This window comes from Macrotis lagotis, chromosome 7 (assembly GCF_037893015.1).
Source record: "Macrotis lagotis isolate mMagLag1 chromosome 7, bilby.v1.9.chrom.fasta, whole genome shotgun sequence".
Lineage (NCBI taxonomy): Eukaryota > Metazoa > Chordata > Mammalia > Peramelemorphia > Peramelidae > Macrotis > Macrotis lagotis.
The window spans coordinates 182,246,805-182,270,135 of NC_133664.1; the positions used below are offsets into that span (position 1 = coordinate 182,246,805).

General features: G+C 35.5%; 1 protein-coding gene across 1 annotated transcript in view; it reads left to right on the forward strand.

Moving 5' to 3' along the window:
• Positions 1–23,331, forward strand: part of SFMBT2 (Scm like with four mbt domains 2) — a 386,915-nt gene that overhangs the window by 149,571 nt on the left and 214,013 nt on the right. Inside the window, exon 4 of the mRNA XM_074194176.1 lies at positions 3,954–4,194. Within this exon, the coding sequence (XP_074050277.1) occupies positions 3,954–4,194 (241 nt within the window). The remainder of the gene's footprint in view (positions 1–3,953; positions 4,195–23,331) is intronic.

The window sequence follows — 23,331 nt, forward strand, 5'->3', positions numbered from 1 at the left end:
TAAATGTTTATTGATTGATTGATTATGGTGCAATATTGTTCTATGGAATTAATTTACCACAGTTAATTCTTCATTCCTCAGTTGTTGGGCACCTACTTGACTTCCAGTTTTTGGCTCCTACATACATACATACATATATATATATATATATATATATATATATATATATATATATAATCTTTTTTTTAAAGTGACCTCTTTGGGGATACAACCATTATTGAGATAGTTGTTTCTAAGGATATGAACAATTTAGTTACTTTTCTTTCAAAATTCCTAATTGTTTTCCAGAGCAGTTGACAAATGAATCCGCAGCTACACCAACAATGTATTAGTGTACCTATCTTTCTGATGTCATCTTTTGTCAATCTCTTATGAGAATTGTTTTAATTTGTCTTCATCTTGTTATTACTAATGTGAAACCTTTAAAAATTCAGTGGTTTGTAGTTTGCAGTTCTTTTATAAACTGTTCATGTTCTTTGACTACTAGTAGTTTGAAGAAAAGCCTATAGATTGGATTTAAAGAGTTTTATACAGTTCATGTTAAAGAACAGGGTTTATTGACTCTTCCAGCTAGTGAGGAAGGTAGTTGGATGGTGTGGGGTCATGGAGCCACTTTTTCTTGACTATACAAGAAGTCATGTGATGACTTTGAAATAGAAATCTTTATTTTTCCTGGGTTATTCTTTCCTGTTTTCTTTTCTATTTCTATCTCCTTGTACTATTCCTTCCATCATAGAGTTTATTTTTAGTCTGAATATATTTGTTAATATTTCCAACTTAGGATGTAGCTTTTAACTTTAAGCTTAGCGGTTGAGGTTCAGGAGTCAAAGGAGGAGATTCGTGTGTGGTTAGAAGTGCTTAGCTGTAAGTCACTGTAATTTATGTAAAATTTATTGAATCTGAGCCAAAGAAAACAGTTCTTATCATTAATATTACTTCTCTACAGAGTACAGATGACATATTCACCACTGGACAAGCTTCCAAAGAAAGCACAATCCCTTTCTTAATTGGATTATTACTAAAATAAGGAAATTGTATTTAATAGCATTGTAGAGGAGGTTAAACATCAGTCTATGCTTTGGGCATGGTAAACATAGCTTTGTAGGAAGTAGAACTTTGAGGATTGCATTCTTTCTAGGGCTATTTTCCCAATTCTTCAGGGCTACAGTTGAACTGAATGAACATCATATCCCCACATTGGGATACTGCCTTATACATTCTCTCCTTTAAGTCCTGAATCTTCAAGCTTGGCAGCTCTCTTGGAAGTGGGTTATCCCATTCTGAAGGTGGATGTAAAGTTTCCTTAATTCAAATTCTTTCAGTTCTTTTTATTTCCATCTTCTCAAATGTGAAGAATTCTTTTACTTCTACATTTTTTTTTTTTTTAGGTTTTTGCGAGGCAAATGGGGTTAAGTGGCTTGCCCAAGGCCACACAGCTAGGTAATTATTAAGTGTCTGAGACCAGATTTGAACCCAGGTACTCCTGACTCCAAGGCCGGTGCTTTATCCACTACGCCACCTAGCTGCCCCTACTTCTACCTTTGAGGGATGGGCTTTTACTGTTTTTGTATGATTAACAGCCTTGAGAATTGGCGCAGCCTGACCATGCTAAAAGAGCCAACTCTCAGAACTGCTTTTCTTAGAAGACGTTTCTCATCTTCATCTAGAAGGGAGGAAACAAGCATTTATTTTTTTATTTATTTTTAAATTTTATTTATTTTTCCATTTACATGCAAAGATAGTTTTCAGTAATCAATTTTTTTTGATAAGGTTCTGAATTTTGTATTTTTCTCCCCTCCCTCTCCCTTTCCCGTCAGAAAGTAATCTAATATAGGTTTATACATGTATAATTGTGCTAAACATATATCTATATTAATCATGTTTTGAAAAAAGAATCAAATCAAAAAGGAAAGAAAAAAGTCATAATACATAAAAACCAATTTTTAAAAATTGAAAATAGTAAGCTCTGTTCTGTATTCAGACTCCCTAGTTCCATCTCTGGATGTGGGTGGTATTCTCCATCACAGATCCTTTAGAATTGTTTTTGGTGTATTCAGACTCCCTAGTTCCATCTCTGGATGTGGGTGGTATTCTCCATCACAGACCCTTTAGAATTGTTTTTGGTGTTTTTTGGAACCACTGAGATGAACAGTCCATCATAGTTGATCCTCACACAATGCTTTTGGGAGTGTGTATACTGTTCTTCTAATTCTTCTCACTTCAGTAACAGTTTGTCCAAGTTTTTCCAGGCTTTTCTGAAGTCTTGTCCTTCATGATTTCTTACAGAACAATAGTACTCCATCACATTAATCTACCACAATTTGTTCAGCCATTCCTCAACTGATGGGCTTCCCTGCAATTTCCAGTTCTTTGCCACCATGAATAAAACTGCTGTAAATATTTTTGTACATGTGGGTTTTTTTAATCTTTTTTTTTTTTTTGGTCTACTTGGGATAAAGACCTAGTAGTGGTATTGCTGGATCAGGGGGTCTGCAAAGTTTTGTTGCCCTTTGGGTATAGAAACAAGCTTTTGCTATACACTTATCATATGCCATTCATGCATCTTACAGATATTTAGTTTGTTCATCACAACTAGTCAGTTTATTAATCTCATTTTAAAGATGAGGAAACTGAAGCAGGCAGAGGGTTAAATCACTTTCCCAAGGTCACTGGACCACCAAACAGCCTTATAATCACTTAAACTTCTATACTTCAGTGATCCTTGATTTCATTGGTTGTGGGTATGCTATGATTTCACTAACCCTCTCTGTGTTTTTATACCTAGTTTTGATTAGTTACTTTGGTTCAGAAAAGTAAATCAACCAGTAGTCCCCTTAGAATTGTATGGCACTATCTTTCAGGCCATGAATGTTTAATGTTCTTTTTTCTTTTTATTTCCATATGCCATAGTTTATTTAGCTATTCCCTGATAGGATAGAACCTTAGTTTACAATTTTTGGCTATTATGAATTTTTTCCCTAATCTTGCTTCCCTCCCTCTACTCCCCACAGAAGACAGTCTGATAGTCTTTACATAATTTCCATTGATCAAAATCGAATGTGTTGAGAGAGAAATCATATCCTTAAGGAAAAAATAAAATATAAGGTAGCAAAATTGCATAGTTTTTTTAAAAATTAAAGATAATAGTCTTTGATCTTTGTTCAAACTCCAGAATTCTTTCTCTGGATACAGATGTATTCTCCATTGTAGGCACCCTAAAATTGTCCCTGATTGTTGCACTGATGGAATGAGCCAGTCCATCAAGGTTGATCATCACCCCCATGTTGCTGTTAGGGTGTACAGTGTTTTTCTGGTTCTGCTCATCTCACTCAGCATCAGTTCAGGCAAATCCCTCCAGGCTTCCCTGAATTCCCATCCCTCCTGGTTTCTAATAGAACAAAAGTGTTCCGTAATGTACACATACCACAATTTGTCCAGCCATTCCCCAGTTGAAGGACATTCATTTAATTTCCAATTCTTTTCCACCACAAGGACTGCTACGAATATTTTTGTACAAGTGATGTTTTTACCTTTTTTCATGATCTCTTCAGGGTGTAGGAATTTACTAGATTGTGGAATTCTTGATGGCAGAAAACATTTCTTCTTTGGCGTATTCTCCATAGGATAAAGAAAATGCCTCCCTATAGGCATTCACTCATTTGTTGGATACTGATGTCTTTTGACACATCATCAATAGGACACTGAAATTTAGACTGAGCTCAGTAAGGTTTTTTGAGTTGTTAAACATGTTGGTAGATTGTTGGTTTCAAAAACATCCATCTGCTGAGGTATTAATTTTCTGCATTATTTCAACAATGACTCCATTCCTTATTTGTTTAATCAGGGCCTAGTTGGGTTGGCCTTTGCATCATTATTGGTTCATATTAACTATGTAAATCACTTCTTCCCACTTTGCATGTTATAATAACTTAATGTGTTTCTGACTCTCTAAGGTTGAAATCAGCCTTCAGAGCAGCTTCCAGCCTGGGATGAAGTTAGAAGTAGCTAACAAGAACAATCCAGACACCTATTGGGTGGCTACCATCATAACCACATGTGGACAGCTCCTGCTGCTGCGTTATTGTGGCTATGGAGAGGATCGAAAGGCTGATTTCTGGTGTGATGTGATGACGGCTGATCTTCATCCAGTCGGATGGTGTACTCAGAACAACAAGGTGTTGATGCCGCCAGATGGTAAGTTCTTCTCGTCTGTTCTCTGTTTTGAAGACTTTCTTGGTTCTCTGTCCTTATGTTTATAATTGCCACAGGAATGGAAAGGAAATCATATAGAGATATTGAATTGGAACTCAAATCTGTTAATAGTATAATACCTCTGTAATATTTTTGGAAACTAATCTCAATATCAGAAGAGTAGTGTTTTTTTTTTTTTTTTTTTTTTGCCAGGGGTAAGGAAAGGACAGAGAATCCATTTCTAGATGTCTGAGTCTGATCTGACAGCTTTGCCATCCGTGGCCTTTAACAGATGAAGGTGTTGGAGCACAAAGCTAAAATTGTTTTTTTTTTTTTCTTTTTTGAAGGGATTGGGGGAAAGTAAACTGAAGGGGGAATGTCAAAGAGAGATCTGATTTTCTCTTTGGTGATTGATGACATCATTTTTTCTTTTATTTTGGGTAGCTGACATTTTGAACACTGCCCTTGAGCATCTTAAATAGCTTTCCTCTAATAAGGTTTAATCTGCATTGTTGTCAAGAGACGGTCATACCGTGAGGTGTTGAGAAAACCAAACAGATGTGGAAAAATTACATCATTCTCAAGGGAGCTTGTGAAATTTCTATCCCTAAGGTCACTTTAAATCTGGAGTACGCCGAAAATTAGAAGTAGAATTTAGGAAATTGCTCTCCCTGCTATTGAGGTTGAGAGAGCTTCTGCATCAGATCTCCTGATTTTGGCGCTGCATTCTACAGCTGGGCTTTATGCATTAGGAGATTCAGCTGTATTGAAAATATCAGTTGCAGTCTCTTTCCTGTACTTTTTAAAGTAGAGCTTACTTTCAAAATGTAAGTGTATTTTAGATTAACCATTGATATTAAGAAGTTGTGATGTTTTTGACCCATGTGGAAATATGTTTAATATAAACTGTCCATATATAACCTATATCAGATTTTGTCATCTTGGGCAGGGGAAAATGGAGGGAGGGAGAAAATCTGGAACTCAAAATCTTATAAAAATGAATGTTAAAAACTATCTTTACATGTAATTGGAAAAAACTAAAGTACTGTTAAGTGTTGGGGCAGAAGAAGTTATGATATTTTAAAATTAAATGATGAATTAGTTTTGCACAAGGTATTTAAAATCACTTCAGTTTTCCATTCCATGAAAATGAAACTTATTGGTCTTTTACAATGCCTAACACTTTTTCTTTGTTTTGGGGTTGGATTGCTTTTTTAATTGGAGTTTTTTGCACTTTATTGCCTGTTCCTTCTTTTGGTAGTTCAGTACACTGATAAAAGAGAATGCTTAGCTTGGGCTTATAGCACATTAGTGGTCTGTGTGAGGATCAACTCCATGACCTTCACTTCCATGACAACATATTCTTTTTTTTATTTTAAAGATTTTATTTATTTTGAGTTTTACAATTTCCCCCCAATCTTACTCCCTCCCTCCACAGAAGGCATTTTGCCCTTCTTTACATTGTTTCCATGGTATACATTGATCCAAATTGAATGTGATGAGAGAGAAATCATATCTTTAAGGAAGAAACATAAAGTATAAGAGATAGCAAGATCAGACAATAAGTTACCAGTTTTTTTCCTAAATTAAAGTTAATAGTCCTTGGTCTTTGTTCAAACTGCACAGTTCTTTCTCTGGATACAGATGGTATGCTCCACTGCAGACAGCCCCAAATGGAATGACAACATATTCCCCCATCATTTCATTTGCTAAAGAAAATTTGGCCCAGCAACAAATAAAGGCTTTTTCAGGAAAATAAACCTTGAACTGAACTTAGTGACCTATGCCTGAGTTACAGTAGTTCCGAGTTACAGTAGAGCTATCACTAAAGGGGTGCTCTCACTAAGTTGGCATCCCTCCTCCCTCCTCCCCAGTTGGGAAGGGGATAAAGAAGAATACACACACATTGGGAGGGAGAAAGAAACAGTCAGAGATAGATGGAAGGGGAGAGACAGAGACACAAATGAATGGAAACAGGGAGGGTGGGGAGGGGGGGAGACAGAAAACACCCACTACTCCTAGGATCTTGTGATTGGAACTGGATTAATTACTTGCAATTTTTCTATCCCTTCTCCCTCTATTCCCCTGTTTGATTGATTGCTGTTAAAAAATTTAATCTTTACTTATAAAATACTTGCTTCTAGGGTTTTGAGGAAAGAGGCTTTTCAAAAAAATCTCAGATTAGCTGGTTTAGGTCAGGTTCCAATTGTACCTTAGCTTTTATGTTTTCCTTAGACCTTAATAATATGAGAACCAGCCTGATAAACACTGTTGGATTGGGAGTCACTGGCCCTGGGTTTGAACTTTGGCTTCTTATTATCTTTATGATTTTGGGCAATCCACTAAATTCTTCTAGCTCCTAGTAGAGTGTGTGATGCTAGGCACCTAAATTAATTGAGTGATTGATAAAAAAGAAGGACTCAGAATAGTTCTCTCTGAGGTTCCTTCAATTTTACTTCTATGAACTGTGTACCTTGTGGAGATAAAACATCAGAAGGTTTAGGTTGGACGGTGCACACTATTTGGAATCACTTGTTATGTAGCCTCGGGTCTAGAGCAGATTTATAACATTTTTAGGAATCTCTGTGAATGAATAACATTAATGGTATAGTAGTATAACAGTAAGTAATAAGTGACAGTGTATGAGTATATGAGTAGAAGGTCTGCCTTGAAGCCAAGAAGGCCTGGGTTCAAGTTAAGGTTCTGACATCTAATAGTATAGTCACGGGAAAATCACTCACCTTCTAAGTGTCTGGGGGGATTCTTTAAAACTTAGGAACAATTAGTTTCTGATATGGAGAGGTAGGCAGGTACAAGGAGTTCCTCCTCTTCCTCCTACTAGTACTAGTACTAGTACTAGTACTACTACTACTACTACTACTAGTTCTACTGCTATTGCTGTGTTGTCGCTGCGGTAATATAAGGTTTCAAAAACCCTTCACACTAAGTATCTTATTTGAGCTTCACAACAACATGTTAGGAAGGTAGTACCTATTATCACCATTTTACAGAGAAGTAAAGTGAGACTGTTTCAGAGAGATAAAGGAGCTTGCAAGGGTTTGGGCAGGTCTGCCTGGCCCCAAGCACTGCAAACCATCTACCATGTTAAACTGTTTCTCTATGGTGTTTCTTTGGAATATTAGAAGAGATGCCAAAATATTTGGAGGTGTTTTTGATATTGGTATGTGCTACAAAATTCCTCTAAAGCACATCTTTATTGACTTACTTCCATTTTAAAAATTCTGAACTTTACAGAAATTGCCAAAATGAGTCCTTCCTTATATATTCAGAACAAGAGGAGTAATGCACAACTTCAAATCTCTTATAAAAACTTGTTTTTTATTTTGAGTTAGATGCAATTTTCATTGTGGTTATTTTTTGCAGTTTTGTTTGTAAGAAGCTTTATAAATTTCTTCTCTTCTCTTTCTTTTCTTTGGTAAGTCAGTCAATTAAGTGACTTGCCCAAGGTCACATAACTAGTAAGTATCAAGTTGAGTCCATATTTGAACTCAGGCCCTCCTGACTCTGGCACTGGTACTCTATCCAGTGTACCAACTAGATGCCCCAACTTTCTTCTATAGCATTCCTCAAACTTTATTGTTATAAGCTAACTTAATAGCAGAATGCTAAAAAAAATTTCCTGGATAATAATAAATAACTGGCATTTGTAAATGCTTTTAAGTTTCAAATATCACTTCGTTTTATCCCCACAAATACTTGGAGGTAGCTACTATTATAATCCCCATTTTATAGATAAGGAAACTGAGAGGCAAGTGACTTGCTCAGAATTATATAGCTGTTAAGTGAGACTGGATTTAACTTTAAGCCTTCTTGAATCCAGGTCCCTAGAATGATTTGTTGACTCTTATTTAAGAGCCACCTAGTTTTACCTTGAGGCTGCCTTGTATGTGAGTCATTTATAATGATTTCCTTTTGATAGTTGATTACTAAACCCTGAAAGGATCCAAATTAGCCCTATCTTAGAATGAATTCTCTATTGTGAATAGCAGCTCAGCAAAATTTCTGTAAAAGCTAATGGGTTCATTTAGTGAAGAATCCTTAGCATTGCTTGAAAATACTACATCATTTACAGTGTCTTTTTTCTCATTTGGATGAAATGTATGTAAGCAGTCACAGTTTCAGAAAAACTCTCACATTTATAACCTACTGATTTGTACTATTAAACAAGACCCAGGCACCCTAAATGTGACAAATTCAAAATGAAAAACAAAAATTTTGTAAAAAGGGATCCTACCAAAAAAAAAATGAATAAAAATGGTGTCTACTAATTCAACACTAATAGAATTGAACAGGTTTATTATCCTAACAATTTAAATTGTGTTGATTTGTGGATGTTTCTCTTTTATTTGCTTTAAAAAAAACTTTAAAAATTTAGCTAATAATCAATATGGCTTAGAAATCTACAGCAGAGTGAACAAAGTCAGGAAATATCAAGGTCATGGGGCAAGAAGTTTTATTGATTGCTGTAATACAGGATAATTATTGCTTTGTAGCCAGAGGCTCCTGTTCTTCAGGGGAACAGTAGAATCTCTTTTTGATCAAGGATTCTTGCTTTTGAATTTTTGAACCTAAGAGAAGCAGCTCTAGACCCTTTAGACTATGTAGTGGAAACTTGTGACAATTTGTTTTATGTTAGGTATGGCTAAATTTGGGAGGTAATATACTAAATATTAATTTAAACAATGAAAATGCATGATGTAATCTGGTTTGAATTTCTAGAAGATAGTCTAGACATTCCTTTATTTAGTAGTGTATTAGAGAGAAACAATCTTGCACTTAGGAGTCAGGAGAAATAGATTTTAGTTCCATCTCTGGCCCTGGCATGGTATATGTCCTTGGACAAGTCAGTCCTTTGAACTTCAGTTTCTCAATATATATAAAAAAGATGGAATGAAAAGTCCCCTTCCCTGTAACTGACTATAATATACCTCTTTGGAAACAACTAAAAACTGCAAGGTTTGTACCCTGAAGCAAGGTTAGATTTCATGAAGGAGTTGGGACCAAAGTATGGTCCATTGATGCCTCCTCCATGGATTCCATGATGAGTTCAAAAGTCAAGTGGCACCACTGGTGACTATAAATTGTGAACTTGACTCATGCATAAAAACCACTGTATTAAGGCAGTTGTGGTCACTGAATTGAGAGGACTGTAGAAACAGAAAACCACAAGTTTCATATGAACAGAGAGAATAAATAGAGTTTCTCATTACCATCATTTGGGAGCAGGGTCAAGCCAATGAGGTGACAGTTACAGCTACAAAGTTGGGATGAGACTGCTTCCAGGTTTGGTTGCTCTTCAACCAGACACCGGAGGATCTTGGAAGGAGGAGGAAGGGGATATACATTTATTAATTGCCTGCTCTGTGCCAGATGCTGTGATGAGTGACTTTTTTGTCACTAAAAGTCAAGGGCCTCTGCAGTAGATCATAATATACGGAGTGGCATTCTGAGATTATCTCTAGGGTCATCATACTTTTCTCCAGTCATTTTTGTTGTGAGAGGAATTTTATTATTTTAGATGACAGTTTTACAAAGCACTTTGAGCTCTTCACATTGCCATATTTTCCTGCATTGCTCTTTTAAATTGATTTTATCTGTGAATTAATGGGAGCAACAGTTATTCCATTAAATGTTATGAGGAGGCAAACAGCATGGCGGCATCTCGACTATCTGTCATTAAGATTTGATTTCATCAGCTGACAGAGAGCTCTGTTAATAAGGATCTGTTTTGAGAGGCCCAGATTAGTCACAGATTGCCATTTCAAAGAGCCATGTTCTTGCTTATAAGCCAGATAGGACTAATCAGTACTAATCTTACATATTAAAAGTATTAAGGAAAAATGCTACATTGCTATGGCAGAAGATTATGGCTCTTATTAGAGGACTGAAATGTAAAACATTTTAGCTTAACAAATCAATAATGCGTGATTTATTCATTCGCACATAACCATGCTTGGAAAGGGCAGCTGCCAAATAATTATTGTTTATGATGATAATGTAAGGAAATCATTTAATCTACTGACTGTTTCATTGTTATTTACTGAGAGATTGTGAAATTACCTCATAGTGTGATATTGGTGGGCAGGGAACTGCCTCTCTTTGGCAGGTGTGTCTTGGCACCCTCTACGAGAGGGCTTCTAACTGCTGAGGGTCATCTGAGCAGGCATCAGATGACGGTGCGTATCTGAACGGACTCCCACGTGTGATGAACCAGAAAGGTTTGGTGGTTATTCTCTGTTCAGAATAAAAGACATGGTCTCCCTTGAACATTCAGAATTCGATCACCAATTTAATTTTCCTGCCTATCATTTCTATAATTTAATTATAAACTAAGCTCCCATCAGAGTGACTTTTTGTTTACTATTCAAAAGAGAAGCAACATTTCTGAAATCAGAAATATATATACACACACATATATATATATAAGAAATATATACATATATATACACATACACACACATATATGTACGTATGTATGTGTATATAAATGTCAAACAATCAAGGCATATGTTATGACTTGTTATTTGCCAGACTTTGATACTCAAGATTCCAACACAAAAGTGAGACAGCATCTGCCTTTTAGGAACTTAGTTTCCATTGGGGAAATCAATAGGTACACACATGAAGCATATGGGAAAATATGACTTATTTCAAGAAAGAAATGTTTATAAGGAGATAGGAAAATGATTGAAGTCAACCTTCAGTCCTGTTTTGTTTTTGCTGCTAAGTTCCATGATTATTATTGCAGTGATGCCAGAACTTGTCTGTGACTATTCTTTTAGTTGGACCACTGAGACCAGCAAGCAGTTAGGACTACTTTAAGAGTCTGTTTGGAAGAAATGGGAGAAGTGGGGAAGTGGGAGAAATCTTACTGGCCTTGAAAAATTGAAGTGGGCTGCCTGGACTGTGGAGCAGTATAGTTGGGAGAGAAGTAGAACTGGAGGAAAAAAGCCAAGTTAGATAGAGAAAATGAGGAAGGACTCAGGTCCTGTGCATGGGGCTGGTGTTAATGAGGAGTACTTTTTGGAAGTGGGGGCAGTGGTATTCTGTTGGCAATGAAGCTAACATCAGAGATCATACGTTAGCAGGAATGGAGCATCTGGCACACAGCAGGCAATTAATAATTACTCAGAGTAATTCTTGTTAGTTTGTTCAACATTGAAAATTGTGTCAGTAACATCTGCAAGATGGTTGGAATTTGTATAGAGAATCCCAAAGATGTCAGTGAAAATTATGGAAGGGTTTGCCATAAGTATGACCTTAGGCAAACCTTTTAACCATTGTGGACCCAAGGAGATGATCTATGATGTCCTTTTCAACTGAAAAAATTCTATGCTTTTGTTCTTATTGCAACTGGGCAAGGGGCCACCTTTGATTCTTATAAGGAATTGGAAAGACAATGAGCCAAGTGGGATGAATGATATCATGGGAATAGGACTGGATTTAGAGTTGGGACCCTTGGATCAAGTTCAGCTACTTCCTATTTGGATGATTTTGGGCAAATCATTTTTTTGTGATGTCAGTTCCTTATAAGTAAAAGGAGGGGCTTGGAGTAGGTGACAACTGAAGTCTTTTCCAATTCTGAATCTGCTCTCCTTTGGTTCTTACAGGGAGGGTGGGAATGGTTCATTGGACAGACGTGGATCACAGTCAGTCTGTCTGTGGTGAGGAGGGGATTGAGAATGTCATCGTGGTGACCTCCGTTTGTAAGTAGGTTGCCTTTAAAACCATATTAAAGCTTGAATGCAAACATTCATTTTGTGCTCCACGAAGCATGAGTGTGGATGTTGTGATTGACAGCTGGATTTGGTATGGATTTCTGTCTCACAGCTGAGCCAACAGACCAGAATCTCCTCTGGCATTATCTTAATGCCTTCTCTGGGATGTATTATAGGCACTAAAAGAGGAGAGTACTGTGTACACTTGTAATTGCCATGGTAGTTTTTGTCTTAACATTATTGACAGACAATAATTCCAGTAGACAGGTCTTAGAATATTATGATATTAACAGAAAGATTGGTTGGAAAACTGAGAGGGCCGATAAGAACCATGAGAACACAGTCATATATACCCTTATTTTGTGAAGCGTTTGAAGCCTTTAAAAAAAGACAACCCACAGATATTTCCTGATATTCAAGATGCCCCCCACAACCATCACAGAGACAATCAAACTCAACTGCCAAAGCAGTTGCACTTGATCTAGTGTATGCTATTCTCCCCCCCCCCCCAATTTCTCTCAGAAAATCATAGATCCATGGATTTAGAGCTGGAAGAGACTTTAAGAAAGAAATCATCTAACCCTACCTCAATTTATTTTATCTTACTTTATTTTATTTTTTCTCAACCTCATTTTAGAGATGAGGAAACTGAGGGTAAAAGGTTTTAAGTGACTTGTTCACGGGCTTTAAATCTAATTTTGTTCCTGCTGGAACTACATTTCATTTCATTTCCTCTGGCGTCAGTATTGGACCTTATCTTTAATCTGACTTTAGTTGCTTTTTAATGTTTTTATTTATATTGTTTTACTTCTTTAATTATGAGATCATACAGCATGCAGTGGTTAAAGTTAATGGCTGAAGCTAGAATTAGGAAGACAGGAATTCAAATTTGACTTCAGACATGTAATAACCATGTGATACTGGGCTGGTCATTAAACCTTGCTTAGCTTCAGTTTCTTCATCTGTAAAATGGGCATAGTAATAGCACCAACCTCACACTCACAGGGTTGTTGTGAGGAATCACAAGAGGTAATACTTGTAAAATACCCTGTAAATCTTAATGTGCCGCATACATGTTAATTATTATTTTATTTTCTAATTATTTTCTTTGTCATTTTTAGTTCTCTTTATTCCTGACCTCCTTGATGGGTCATTTAGTCAAAAGATATGATCAGTTTAGTGACTTATAATGAATAGCAAAGTTATTTTTGAGTGCTTTTGATTTTTTAGGAATAGGAGTTGGGAATGGGAGATGGGGGCAGCTAGAGTGGGTAGAATGCCAGACCTGGAGTCAGGAAGGCCTGAGTTCAGATCTGGTCTCAGTCAGTTTCTAGCTGGATGATCCTGGGCAAGTCATCCTATTTGCCTCAATTTCCTTATCCATAAAGAAAAGATGAGTTGGAGAGGAAATGGCAAACCGCTCTAGTATCTTTGCCAAGAAAACCCCCAAAGAGTCACTTAGAGTTATATGCCCCTGAAACACCTGAACAATAACAACATGGGAGATAGATTTGATGTTAAAAAAATAGCATCATAAATAAAAGACCAATTTCTTTGAAACATAATCACAAAATGATGATTTTTTTTTATTGAACTGTAACTCATGAGTCTCCATAGGACTTATTCTTTTAGAAGCTAGGTGCCTCGGCTGGTATTATTTCCTTAACTGTTTTAATGTTCTCCAAGGCTGGTATTATTTCCTTAACTGTTTAATGTTCTCCAAGAGCACAGGTCTATGAGGGGTTACTTACAAATAATTCACCTAGTATTTATCCTTCTGGTTTACAAATGTTTATTAAGGATTTGAATAAAATAGTTGCTTATGTGCTTTCATTATGAAGTGTGTCTGAGGCCTAAATTTACTTTTTGGATTTTTTTCCTTAATTCTCCCATTGGGAGACTGTCCTTGGGCCATTGCTCAAAATCTGTTTATCTATCTACACTTTCATTGTAAAAGGCTTGGTTATCTAGTACCAGCACAAAGACAATACAAAAAGTAACATCTGACTAGGAATAAAATATGAATGTATTCTCTTTATAGCATATTTTATTAGCTGAATGTTTTATTAAAATTTAACAATGATCATCAATTATACTAACTCAACTTGCTTTGTAACTATTTATATTTAATTAATTAGTTTCAGTACATATGATAGAAAGATTTTTTTTTTATTACTCCTTTTTAGTCCCTGTTGGGATTCCTTGTCCCTCCAGTCTCATTCTTTTTCCTTGTGTTGGAATGTGTGCTCCATTCTTCTGGTTTTGCTTACAAAGGTCCTTTCAGAGTTCTTTGTATTCCTTCTACTTGTTAGTTTTAATAGCATCCAATCAGTCGCCAACATCACCTTCAGTGCCCCTCACATCTGTCCCCCTTCTTTCCATTCTGCTCCCATCCTAGTTCGGGCCCTCACCTCTTCCCTGGGCTGCTGCAATAGCTTTCTAATTGGTTCCCGGCCTCCAGTCTTTCCCTGCTCTAATCCATCATCCATCCACTTGCCAAATTGATCTTCCTAAAGTGCATGTCCGACCATGTCTCTCAAAGCGATTTAGAGCGTGCCAGTTGCCTCTAGGTAAAAATGCAAATTCCTCTGTTTGGCATATCAAACCCTATACAACTTGGCTCCAGTCTCCCCCTCCAGACTGATTTCATATTCCTCCCCTTCACAGAACTCTCCCGCCAAATTGGCCTTCTTCACGTTCCCTTGACGTGACATTCCATCTCTTACCTCTTTGTTTTTGGACAGGCTACCCCCACCCCTTCCCCTGGAATGCCTTTCTGCCGCTGTTCCTCATCTCCTTTTTAGGTTCAGCTCTGCTTCTCCCTAATGACTTATTTAAATACATACACACATACACACATATATACGTATATGTATACATAATATATTTTTATGTACCTATTAGTATATTTCCTGTTTCCCATGAGTAAAATATAAACCCCTTTAGGGCAGAAACAATTTTCATATTTGACTTTATATCTCTTCTGCCTGGCCCATTATAGATAGTTATTTGTTGAATGTTTTACTTATTGAATGTTTTGAGGCTAGTAATAGACTTTTTTTTTTTAGATTTTTCAAGGCAATGGGGTTAAGTGGCTTGGCCAGTTACTCCTGACTCCAGGGCCAGTGCTCTATCCACTGTGCCACCTAGCCGCCCCCTAGACACTTTAGCTTGGAAAAATCAAATGCTATACATATCCTGTGAGATAAAATGGAAATGACAGAAGGATTCTTAAGTGATCACTTAGTCATTCTTATTTCTTTATGGCAGGAGTATAGATACACCATTGCATCCAGATGAGAATCTCTCCCATTTTATTTAGAGCAATGGGAAAATATGGGGGCAAGTGGATATGTTTAGAGTCAGCAAGGCTGGGATTTGAATTCTGCTTGTGACAGGAATTAATTCTCTGATTTTGGGCAGATCACCTGCTCTGAGCCTCAGTTTCTTCCTTTGTAAAGCAGGGATGCTAATGTAGTAGTTCTGCCAGATGATAATGCAATACATCTGCCATAGACGTTATGGAAGTGCCTTACAAGTCTTGAAGCCTTCTGTGTAATTGGGAGTTGTTTATAGTCTTTGAGAGGATGCATCTGCACAGACCCCCTTTGTTACTGATCTAGCATACTTCACTGTCAGGAGATCATGTCTGGTAGATTTAGATGTTTAGAAGTTTAATCATAAGAGTGATTGCAGTGGTTCATTATCACTAATGACTTGTAGAGCAAATGCATTTATGTGATTGGGATGACCCAACTGACTACCAAGAGAGTTGGAAATATTTCATGTTGCTGCATCTTTGACAACTAAGAGTTGTTTTCCTCTAAGAAAACTCATGGGAAAGCAAACATTTTCTGAAACATTTTCAGTGATAGATAGATCAATAATTAGAATTAATTTTGCATTTGTTTCTGTAAACAAATGTATTGAATTAATCAAATCCAATAGAAGTGGTTACTAAGGTGAATTTTTTTGATCAGTCATTTTTCATTTGTGTGTAACTTTGTGACCCCATTGCCATTGTCTTGGCAAAGATATTGGAGTGATTTGCCATTTCCTTCTCCAACTCATTTTACAAATGAGGAAACTGAGGCAAAGAGGGTTAAGTGACTTGTCCACCCAGGGTTAGGAAATTTAATTTTCCTGACTCCAGACCTAGAGCTCTATTCACTATGTTAGCTAATGTTTCAAGGTGAATTTAAATGTATTTTTAAAAATGCTTCATTTCATAAAGACGAAGCAAAGTATTTTTATTGCAGGAACTATGAGGAACACTTACTGAGACACTGTAATGACAGTATATAGTAACAAATGTTTGAAAAACTAAAATTCACCATAATTATTGATTTCCCCTTATTTGTTGACTGTAAGATACGAGCCTTATGTTACTTACGTTCTGTGAAGCATGCAGAAAGGTGCAAAGTTTGCTTCCCCCCCCCCCCCCCGCCCCGTGTATTAGCAAAATGAAAGTTTGTAATAGAATAAGTATTTGGACTTTTAAAAAAATGTACCCAGGTGACCCCCTTCTTTGTGGAACAGATATTAAAATGGATAGATGCTAATATTAATTATCTAGACAACAATTCATTGTTGTCTTTTTTTGATAGGTTGTTTCCTTTTGTTTTGGCACACCACATTCTCATTCTGTCTTTTATAAAATATTTAGTACAATATTTATACTGTTTATTTGCATGTTTATCCCAATTAGAATGTAGCCTCCTTGAAGGCAGGGTCTATTTTTGCTTTTTTCTTTGAATCCCAAGGGATTAGCACAGTAAGTACTTAATAAATTATTTTTCATTGATTGGTGATTGATTTATCTGCTCAGATTTCTGTCCTTTTGAAAAGCTGTAGAAATTGTTTGAAATGCTACTCTTTGGACCTGGACCTGTCATTTACCGATTAGGGAGAGATTCCTCCCATCCTTTTCAGTTAAAAAACAAACATATCTTTCTTTCCATGTATCTCTCTATTTCTTTGTCTGTCTATCTGTCTATCTGTCTATCGATCTATCTATCTATTTTTCTATGCCAAGCATTTTGAAAGGACTGTTGGTCTGTAGTGAAAATTTATGGCATTTGAGCTGACCTGATGCAGGCACAGTGACCTGCAACTTCTGTAGTAGTGGGTTAACGATTACTAAATTAAAAGGTCTCCCTAGCGTGTAATCTGTCAGTTTTAAATCAAGGAAATTGGAGTCGAAAGAATGGAGATCTCATTCTTTTCTTCTGAATTGACTAAAAGACCTTTTTGTTTATCCTATTTTACTTCTTCAGGGAAATGGGTCTATTTGCAGTTGTAATTTCTGGGACTTGGGAAAAAGGGATGCACTTTGGAATAGAGAGAGTATACCCACAGAAAGAGGGGCTCATATTCCTGAAATGGACATAGATCAATGAATAGCACTAATTTATTTATTTATAGGTCATTTATTCAACACTTTAAATGACTGAATCAGTAAGAAAGGCAATGGTCTAATCTAATGAGCTCAAATTGATGTCACATTGGCTATGTACTAAATAACTGATTTATTTAATTCACACCTTTTACTTTTATTTTTATATTAACTCCTAAAAGTGTGTTGAAATGGTTTTCAAGCTCATGATAAATTAGAAGGATTGGTAGGGAGAGAAGAGGACTTTAAAAGTCAGGAGTAGCAATAAGTGACATAGTAAAGGAGGACACAAACAATTTTTAGAGACTTGAATTCCTATCACAATAACTTTGGGGTAATTTAACCTAGGAGCAGATAACCCTATACACAGATCAGTAGCTCTTGAGGGTAGCATTATATAATGATTGATACTAATAATAAACCTCTCCCTAAATATTTGAAAAACAAATTAAATTCTATTTCATAGACAGTTCTACCTAAATTAAATTACTCATTTAGTGCCATGCCAATAAAACTACCAAAATTATTTTATATAACCGGAAAAATAGTAATAACATTCATCTGGAGAAATAAAACATTAAGAAATCAAGGGAATTAATAAAAAATGAATAAAGGATCTGTACTGATTATGGTACTGATAAGAAATAGCTTGGTGGGTCAGTGCAGTAGATTAGGAACAAAAGAAACAATAGTAAATGATTGTAGTAATCTACTGTTTGCTAAACCCAAAGACTCCAGCTGCTGGGCTAAGTACTCGCTGTTTGACAAAAACTGTTGGGGAAAACTAGAAAAGAGTTTGACAGAAGCTAGGCATAGACTAGCATCTTATACCAACCACAAGATAAGGTCAAAACTGGTTTATCTGTCAGATCTATGGCGAAGGAAGGAGTTTATGGCAAAACAAGATAGAGAACATCACAAATTGCTAAATGAATAATTTTGATTACATTACATTGAAAAGTTTTTGCACAAATAAAACCAATGTAACCAAGATTAGAAGAAGTGCTGAAACCTGGGAAACAATTAGTGTTTCTGACAAAGGATTGATTTCTTTTTTTTTAATTGAACTTTATTTTTTCAGTTCCATGCTTTGGTAGTTTTCTAACAATCATCCATTAGCCAATTTATAAGTTACACATTTTTTTTATTTACCATGCTCTCTTCCCTCCCTCCTCCCCCTTTGAAGGCGAATAGTCTAGTAAATGTTGTACATGTATATTTCTGTTAAACATATTTACATATTGGTCATTTTGTCTAAGAGGAATTAGGACTAAGGGGAACAAAAGAAAACCATGAGATTGAAAGGAAAAACATAAGAGATATTTTACAAAGTTCAGATTCTGGTTTTTTTTTCCTTTGAATGTGAATAGCATTGTCCATAACAACTCTCCCAGGGCTGGCTTTGCTCTCTGAACTACTGAGAGGAGCTGCATTCATCAAAGTCAATCAGTTCACTATGTTGTTGTTATGTGTACAATGTTGTCGTGTTTCTGTGTCCTTTGCTCAGCATAAGTTCATGTAATCCTTCCTAGGCTTCTCTGAAGTTCCATCATTCATGGTTTCTTAAAGGACAAACTTATTCAGTCATTCCCCAATTGATGGGCACCCCCTTAATTTCCAGTTCTTTGCCACTACAAAAAGAGCTGCTGTAGTTATTTTTGTACATGTGGGTCTATTTCCTATTTCTATGATCTCTTTGGGTTATGGGTCTAGTATTGGTATTGCTTGGTCAAAGGGTATGATCAATTTTATTGCTCTTTGGGTATAGTTCTCCAGATTGGTTGGATCAGTTCACAACTCCACCAACAATGTATTAGTGCCCCAGTTTTTCCACATCCCCTCCAATATTGATCATTTTCCTTTTTGGTTCTATTAGCCAATCTGATAGGTATGAGGTGGTACCACAGAGTTGTTTCAAGTTTTGTATCTTTAATCAATAGTGATTTGGAGTTTTTTTCCCAAATAATTACAGATAGCTTTAATTTCTTTATCAGAAAACTGCTTGCTCATATCCTTTGACCATTTATCAATTGGTAGATAACTTACAAATTTGACTCAGTTATCTATATATTTTAGAAATGACTTTAAACTCTCTATTCCTTTTGGAAGTGACAAAGAATTGGATATTGAGGGGATGCCCATCTACTGGGGAATGTTTGGACAAATTGTGGCATATCAATGTGATGGAACACTATTGTTTTGTAAGAACTTGTGAGTAGGTGAACTTTAGAAAAACCTGGAAAGACTTAAATGAACTGATACTGAATGACATGAACAGTCAGGAGAATATAATATTAACACATTAACAGTAATTATGTGTTGATCAAGTATGATAGATTTAGCTTTTCTCAACAGTTCAATGATCAAAGACAATTTTAAAAGACTTACAATGGAAAATGCCATTCATATCTAGGGAAAAGAAATATGGACTCTGAATGCAAACTCAAAGCATGCTATTTTCACTTTTTAAAATTTGCTTCTTTTTCATGTTTTTTTCCTTTATTTCTGATTTTTTTCTTTCACATCATGACTAACATGAAAATATGCTTAACATGATTGTACACCTATTGTATAACCTATATCCACTTACTGACTGTCTTGGGACGGGGTGGGGAAGGGAGGCTGATAGAAGAATGTGAAACTCAAAAATCTTACAAAAATGAGTGTTGAAAATTGTATTTATATGTAATTGGAAAAAATAAAAAAAAATTTTGAAGTTCAAAAATTTATATTTCACATAATTTACTTATAAAGATAGTTTAGTGTAGTGACAGAAATACTTAATTTGGAGCCAAAAGATCTGGATTTTAATTCCAACTCTGTTTTCTACTATTTATATTTAGGCCTGTGATTCATCCTCATTTGTAAAAGTAGTGCCTAGAAGGGATCTTTCTCATTCTAAATCCTGTGGTTCTTTAGAACATCTAAGAAAATTTGAAAAAATATGATCAAAGATACAAAAAGACTTAAAATTTTTAAAAGTGCTGGTATTTGAAAAGGGTTATCACTTATCTGAAGAATTCTGTTTGGGGGTAAAAATTCAGTGTGAAAAATTCAGCTCATTTTCCTATGGTGGAGAATTAATGAGGTCAGTATATTTTGGTCAATTAATTAGCTACAGCAGTAGTCATCTAAATTACTTAGCTTTTAGAAGGTGAGTGAGAAAAATGATCATAAAAGATGTTTTGAGCTCTTTGGCAGAAAGATACTATTTGAATTACAGTAAAATTACAGAATGATAGTTAATTATCATTTCATAGATTAAGACATATATATCATTAGTTTAAATCCTATTCCTTTAACACATAGCCACTTGCCAAAATTCTGATAAAGCCTTATGCACTCTATAATGTGATTTGAGGGTATTGAAATTTCATCCATTGGTCTCTGACTTATATGGTGACAAATGATGCTGGTTAAATAAGACTGCCTAGTCTGCCACCTTGGCTGCTCCAACTAGTACTCTTCCCATAAAATGAAAAAGCTCCAGGTCTCAAGACATCTGGGCATTGCCTTTTGGCTGATGTGTATTTGACATGCCTGCAACCTAGCCATCCTTCCTTCTGCTGCACTCGTGGGATTTAAGGAGCCCTTTCTGCCTCTTCTGCAGGTGAACTCTATTGTGTATATTATTTTCCCTAATTAGAGCAGAAACTTCTTGAGAGCCTGGAGGAACTGTGCTGCTCTTCTATTTTGTCTTTCCAGCACGTGGCTATTTAAGGCTAATTCTTTTATAACATCATAAGTAGGGGCTAGTACAATGTCCAAGGTAACATAAGTTAGCAAGGAGCAAGGGACCCAGATTTCCTGAATGCTAGCCCAGGGCTCTATCCATTATTCCATTTTTCCTCTGATAAAAAATTAATTTATAACCCATTTTTAATACTCCTCAACACTAACATTTTAAAGTTTTTCACTTCAAAATGATGACAAGCCAGCATTAGGTTAAGATTCTTCTTTTTTGTCTTAGTCTTTCATTCTTAGAACTGAATGTGAAATAGTAGAGTTGGAATTTGAACTCATGTCTTGACTTTCTGCCTATTCATATTGAACATTAGGGCAAATATTATATACTACGATGAATTTTAAAATAGGTTAATGAGGTGTGATAACATAGTGCCATGTACCAAAAAACCAAAACAAGTTAAAAAACCAAAATCCAAACTCGTCCTTCCTGATGTGAAAGATACTTTAGGAATGATTTAATCAAATTTGTCTTTATTACAAATATTAAATTCCTACTGTGTTTCAGGCACTGGTCACTTAGAGAATGATTATTTTCATTAAGAATTGACCATTTTACTTTGAACAAAAAATAAATGCATGTCAGAACTTTTACATAAAGTGAGGTGTACCTGCATATTGATAGGTCTGTTCCTGGCATCTTCTTAAAGTTGTTATCATGAGGGGTGGCTAGGTGGCGCAGTGGATAAAGCACTGGCCCTGGAGTCAGGAGTACCTGGGTTCAAATCCAGTCTCAGACACTTAATAAAATTACCTAGCTGCGTGGCCTTGGGCAAGCCACTTAACTCCATTGCCTTGCAAAAAAAAAAAAAACCTAAGAAAAGTTATCATGATCAGTCTTTATTTCCAAAGACATATAATATCAGCGAAGCTACACAAAATTGAAAAATAACATGTATATTAAGAAATTCCATAATTGTTTATTTTTCTGATTTATTTCTTATCAGCCAACAAAACTGTTACAGATAGTTGAGTAAACAATGCTAATTTAAAAAAGCCCATAATAACTATATTTACACAATAGTTACTAATGGTTTCTTAAAGCCCATCATGGATTATAGAGTACATTATAGCCATTAAAAAATCCGTAATTATTTTTCCACAACAGACATTTGTTTTATACTATTAGCATCTGTTCTGTTCATTTCTCAGAAAATTACATGATGATTTTTTTTTAAGGCTATTGTAAAGCAAACCAAACTGCAGAAAACGTCATCAAAACAAACAAACAAAAATCTTCAAAAATCCCCACAGGGAATTTAAATTCATTTAGTGGCATTTCTGGCTGAAGTTTTTTTTTTTAATTTTTAAGCATTTTTTATTGTTCTATAGAGATTAAATGATAATTTATATGCTTTGGTTATATTTATATGCTTTGGAATATTATTTAGTCACAGATGTATTCTGTGAAACTGAAGAAAACAATATTTTTTTACTTTAACACTGGGAATACCAGTGAAGGAATTGCCCATTTCCTGGCACATTCTTCATCTGTTGGTCTGGTATGTAATTTGTTAGCCCATCAAAATTAATTTTAGATCCTCTAATGTACATGGATCTTTAGATTTATAAGTACTGTTAATGGTCCTTTCAGTTAAGTGTATGTATTTATGTGCCCTTCTAGAGTGGATTTCCGTGAAGTATTATGCAGGGAGGATGTTAACATAAATAACCAGCCAGCAAATAAATGTCAATTAAATATTCTATTAACATAGCTGGTAGCAACCCTTTAACATATAAGTACAGAATGTTTCAATCAAATTTTATTTTTTGAAATGCTTCTTATTTAGCACTCCCATTTCAAGGCATTTTTTCCTTTCACCTTCTTTTTTAAATTTTTTTTTTCGGTTAACAAAGGAAACTTTATTTTCAGAATATTCAACATGAATATTCTATGTTTTAGCCATATAGGAATTTTCAAGTGGTGTTCAAACTGTAAAATGTATAATATAAGCAAATATTGGTTGCTTTTGGTTTTTAAGTTTTTTTTTTTTTTTGCTTTTCTATGGGGGCAGGGAACCCAACTAAATCCTCTCCATCCTCCCTCCACCTTCCAATTCTCAGATTCTAAGTATATTGAGGCACTTGATTAGATGGCTCATTTAGGTAATTTGAATTTACATGTAAGATGATTGTTTCAGCCATAGAAAACATCTCAAAGACAATGTAAAAAAAATTCTTAAGATCTAACCTAGCCATTTTCTTGTGGCTTTTCTGGAATTGTAAATGCATGCTTTCTCCAACCAGTTTAGTATGTTGGAA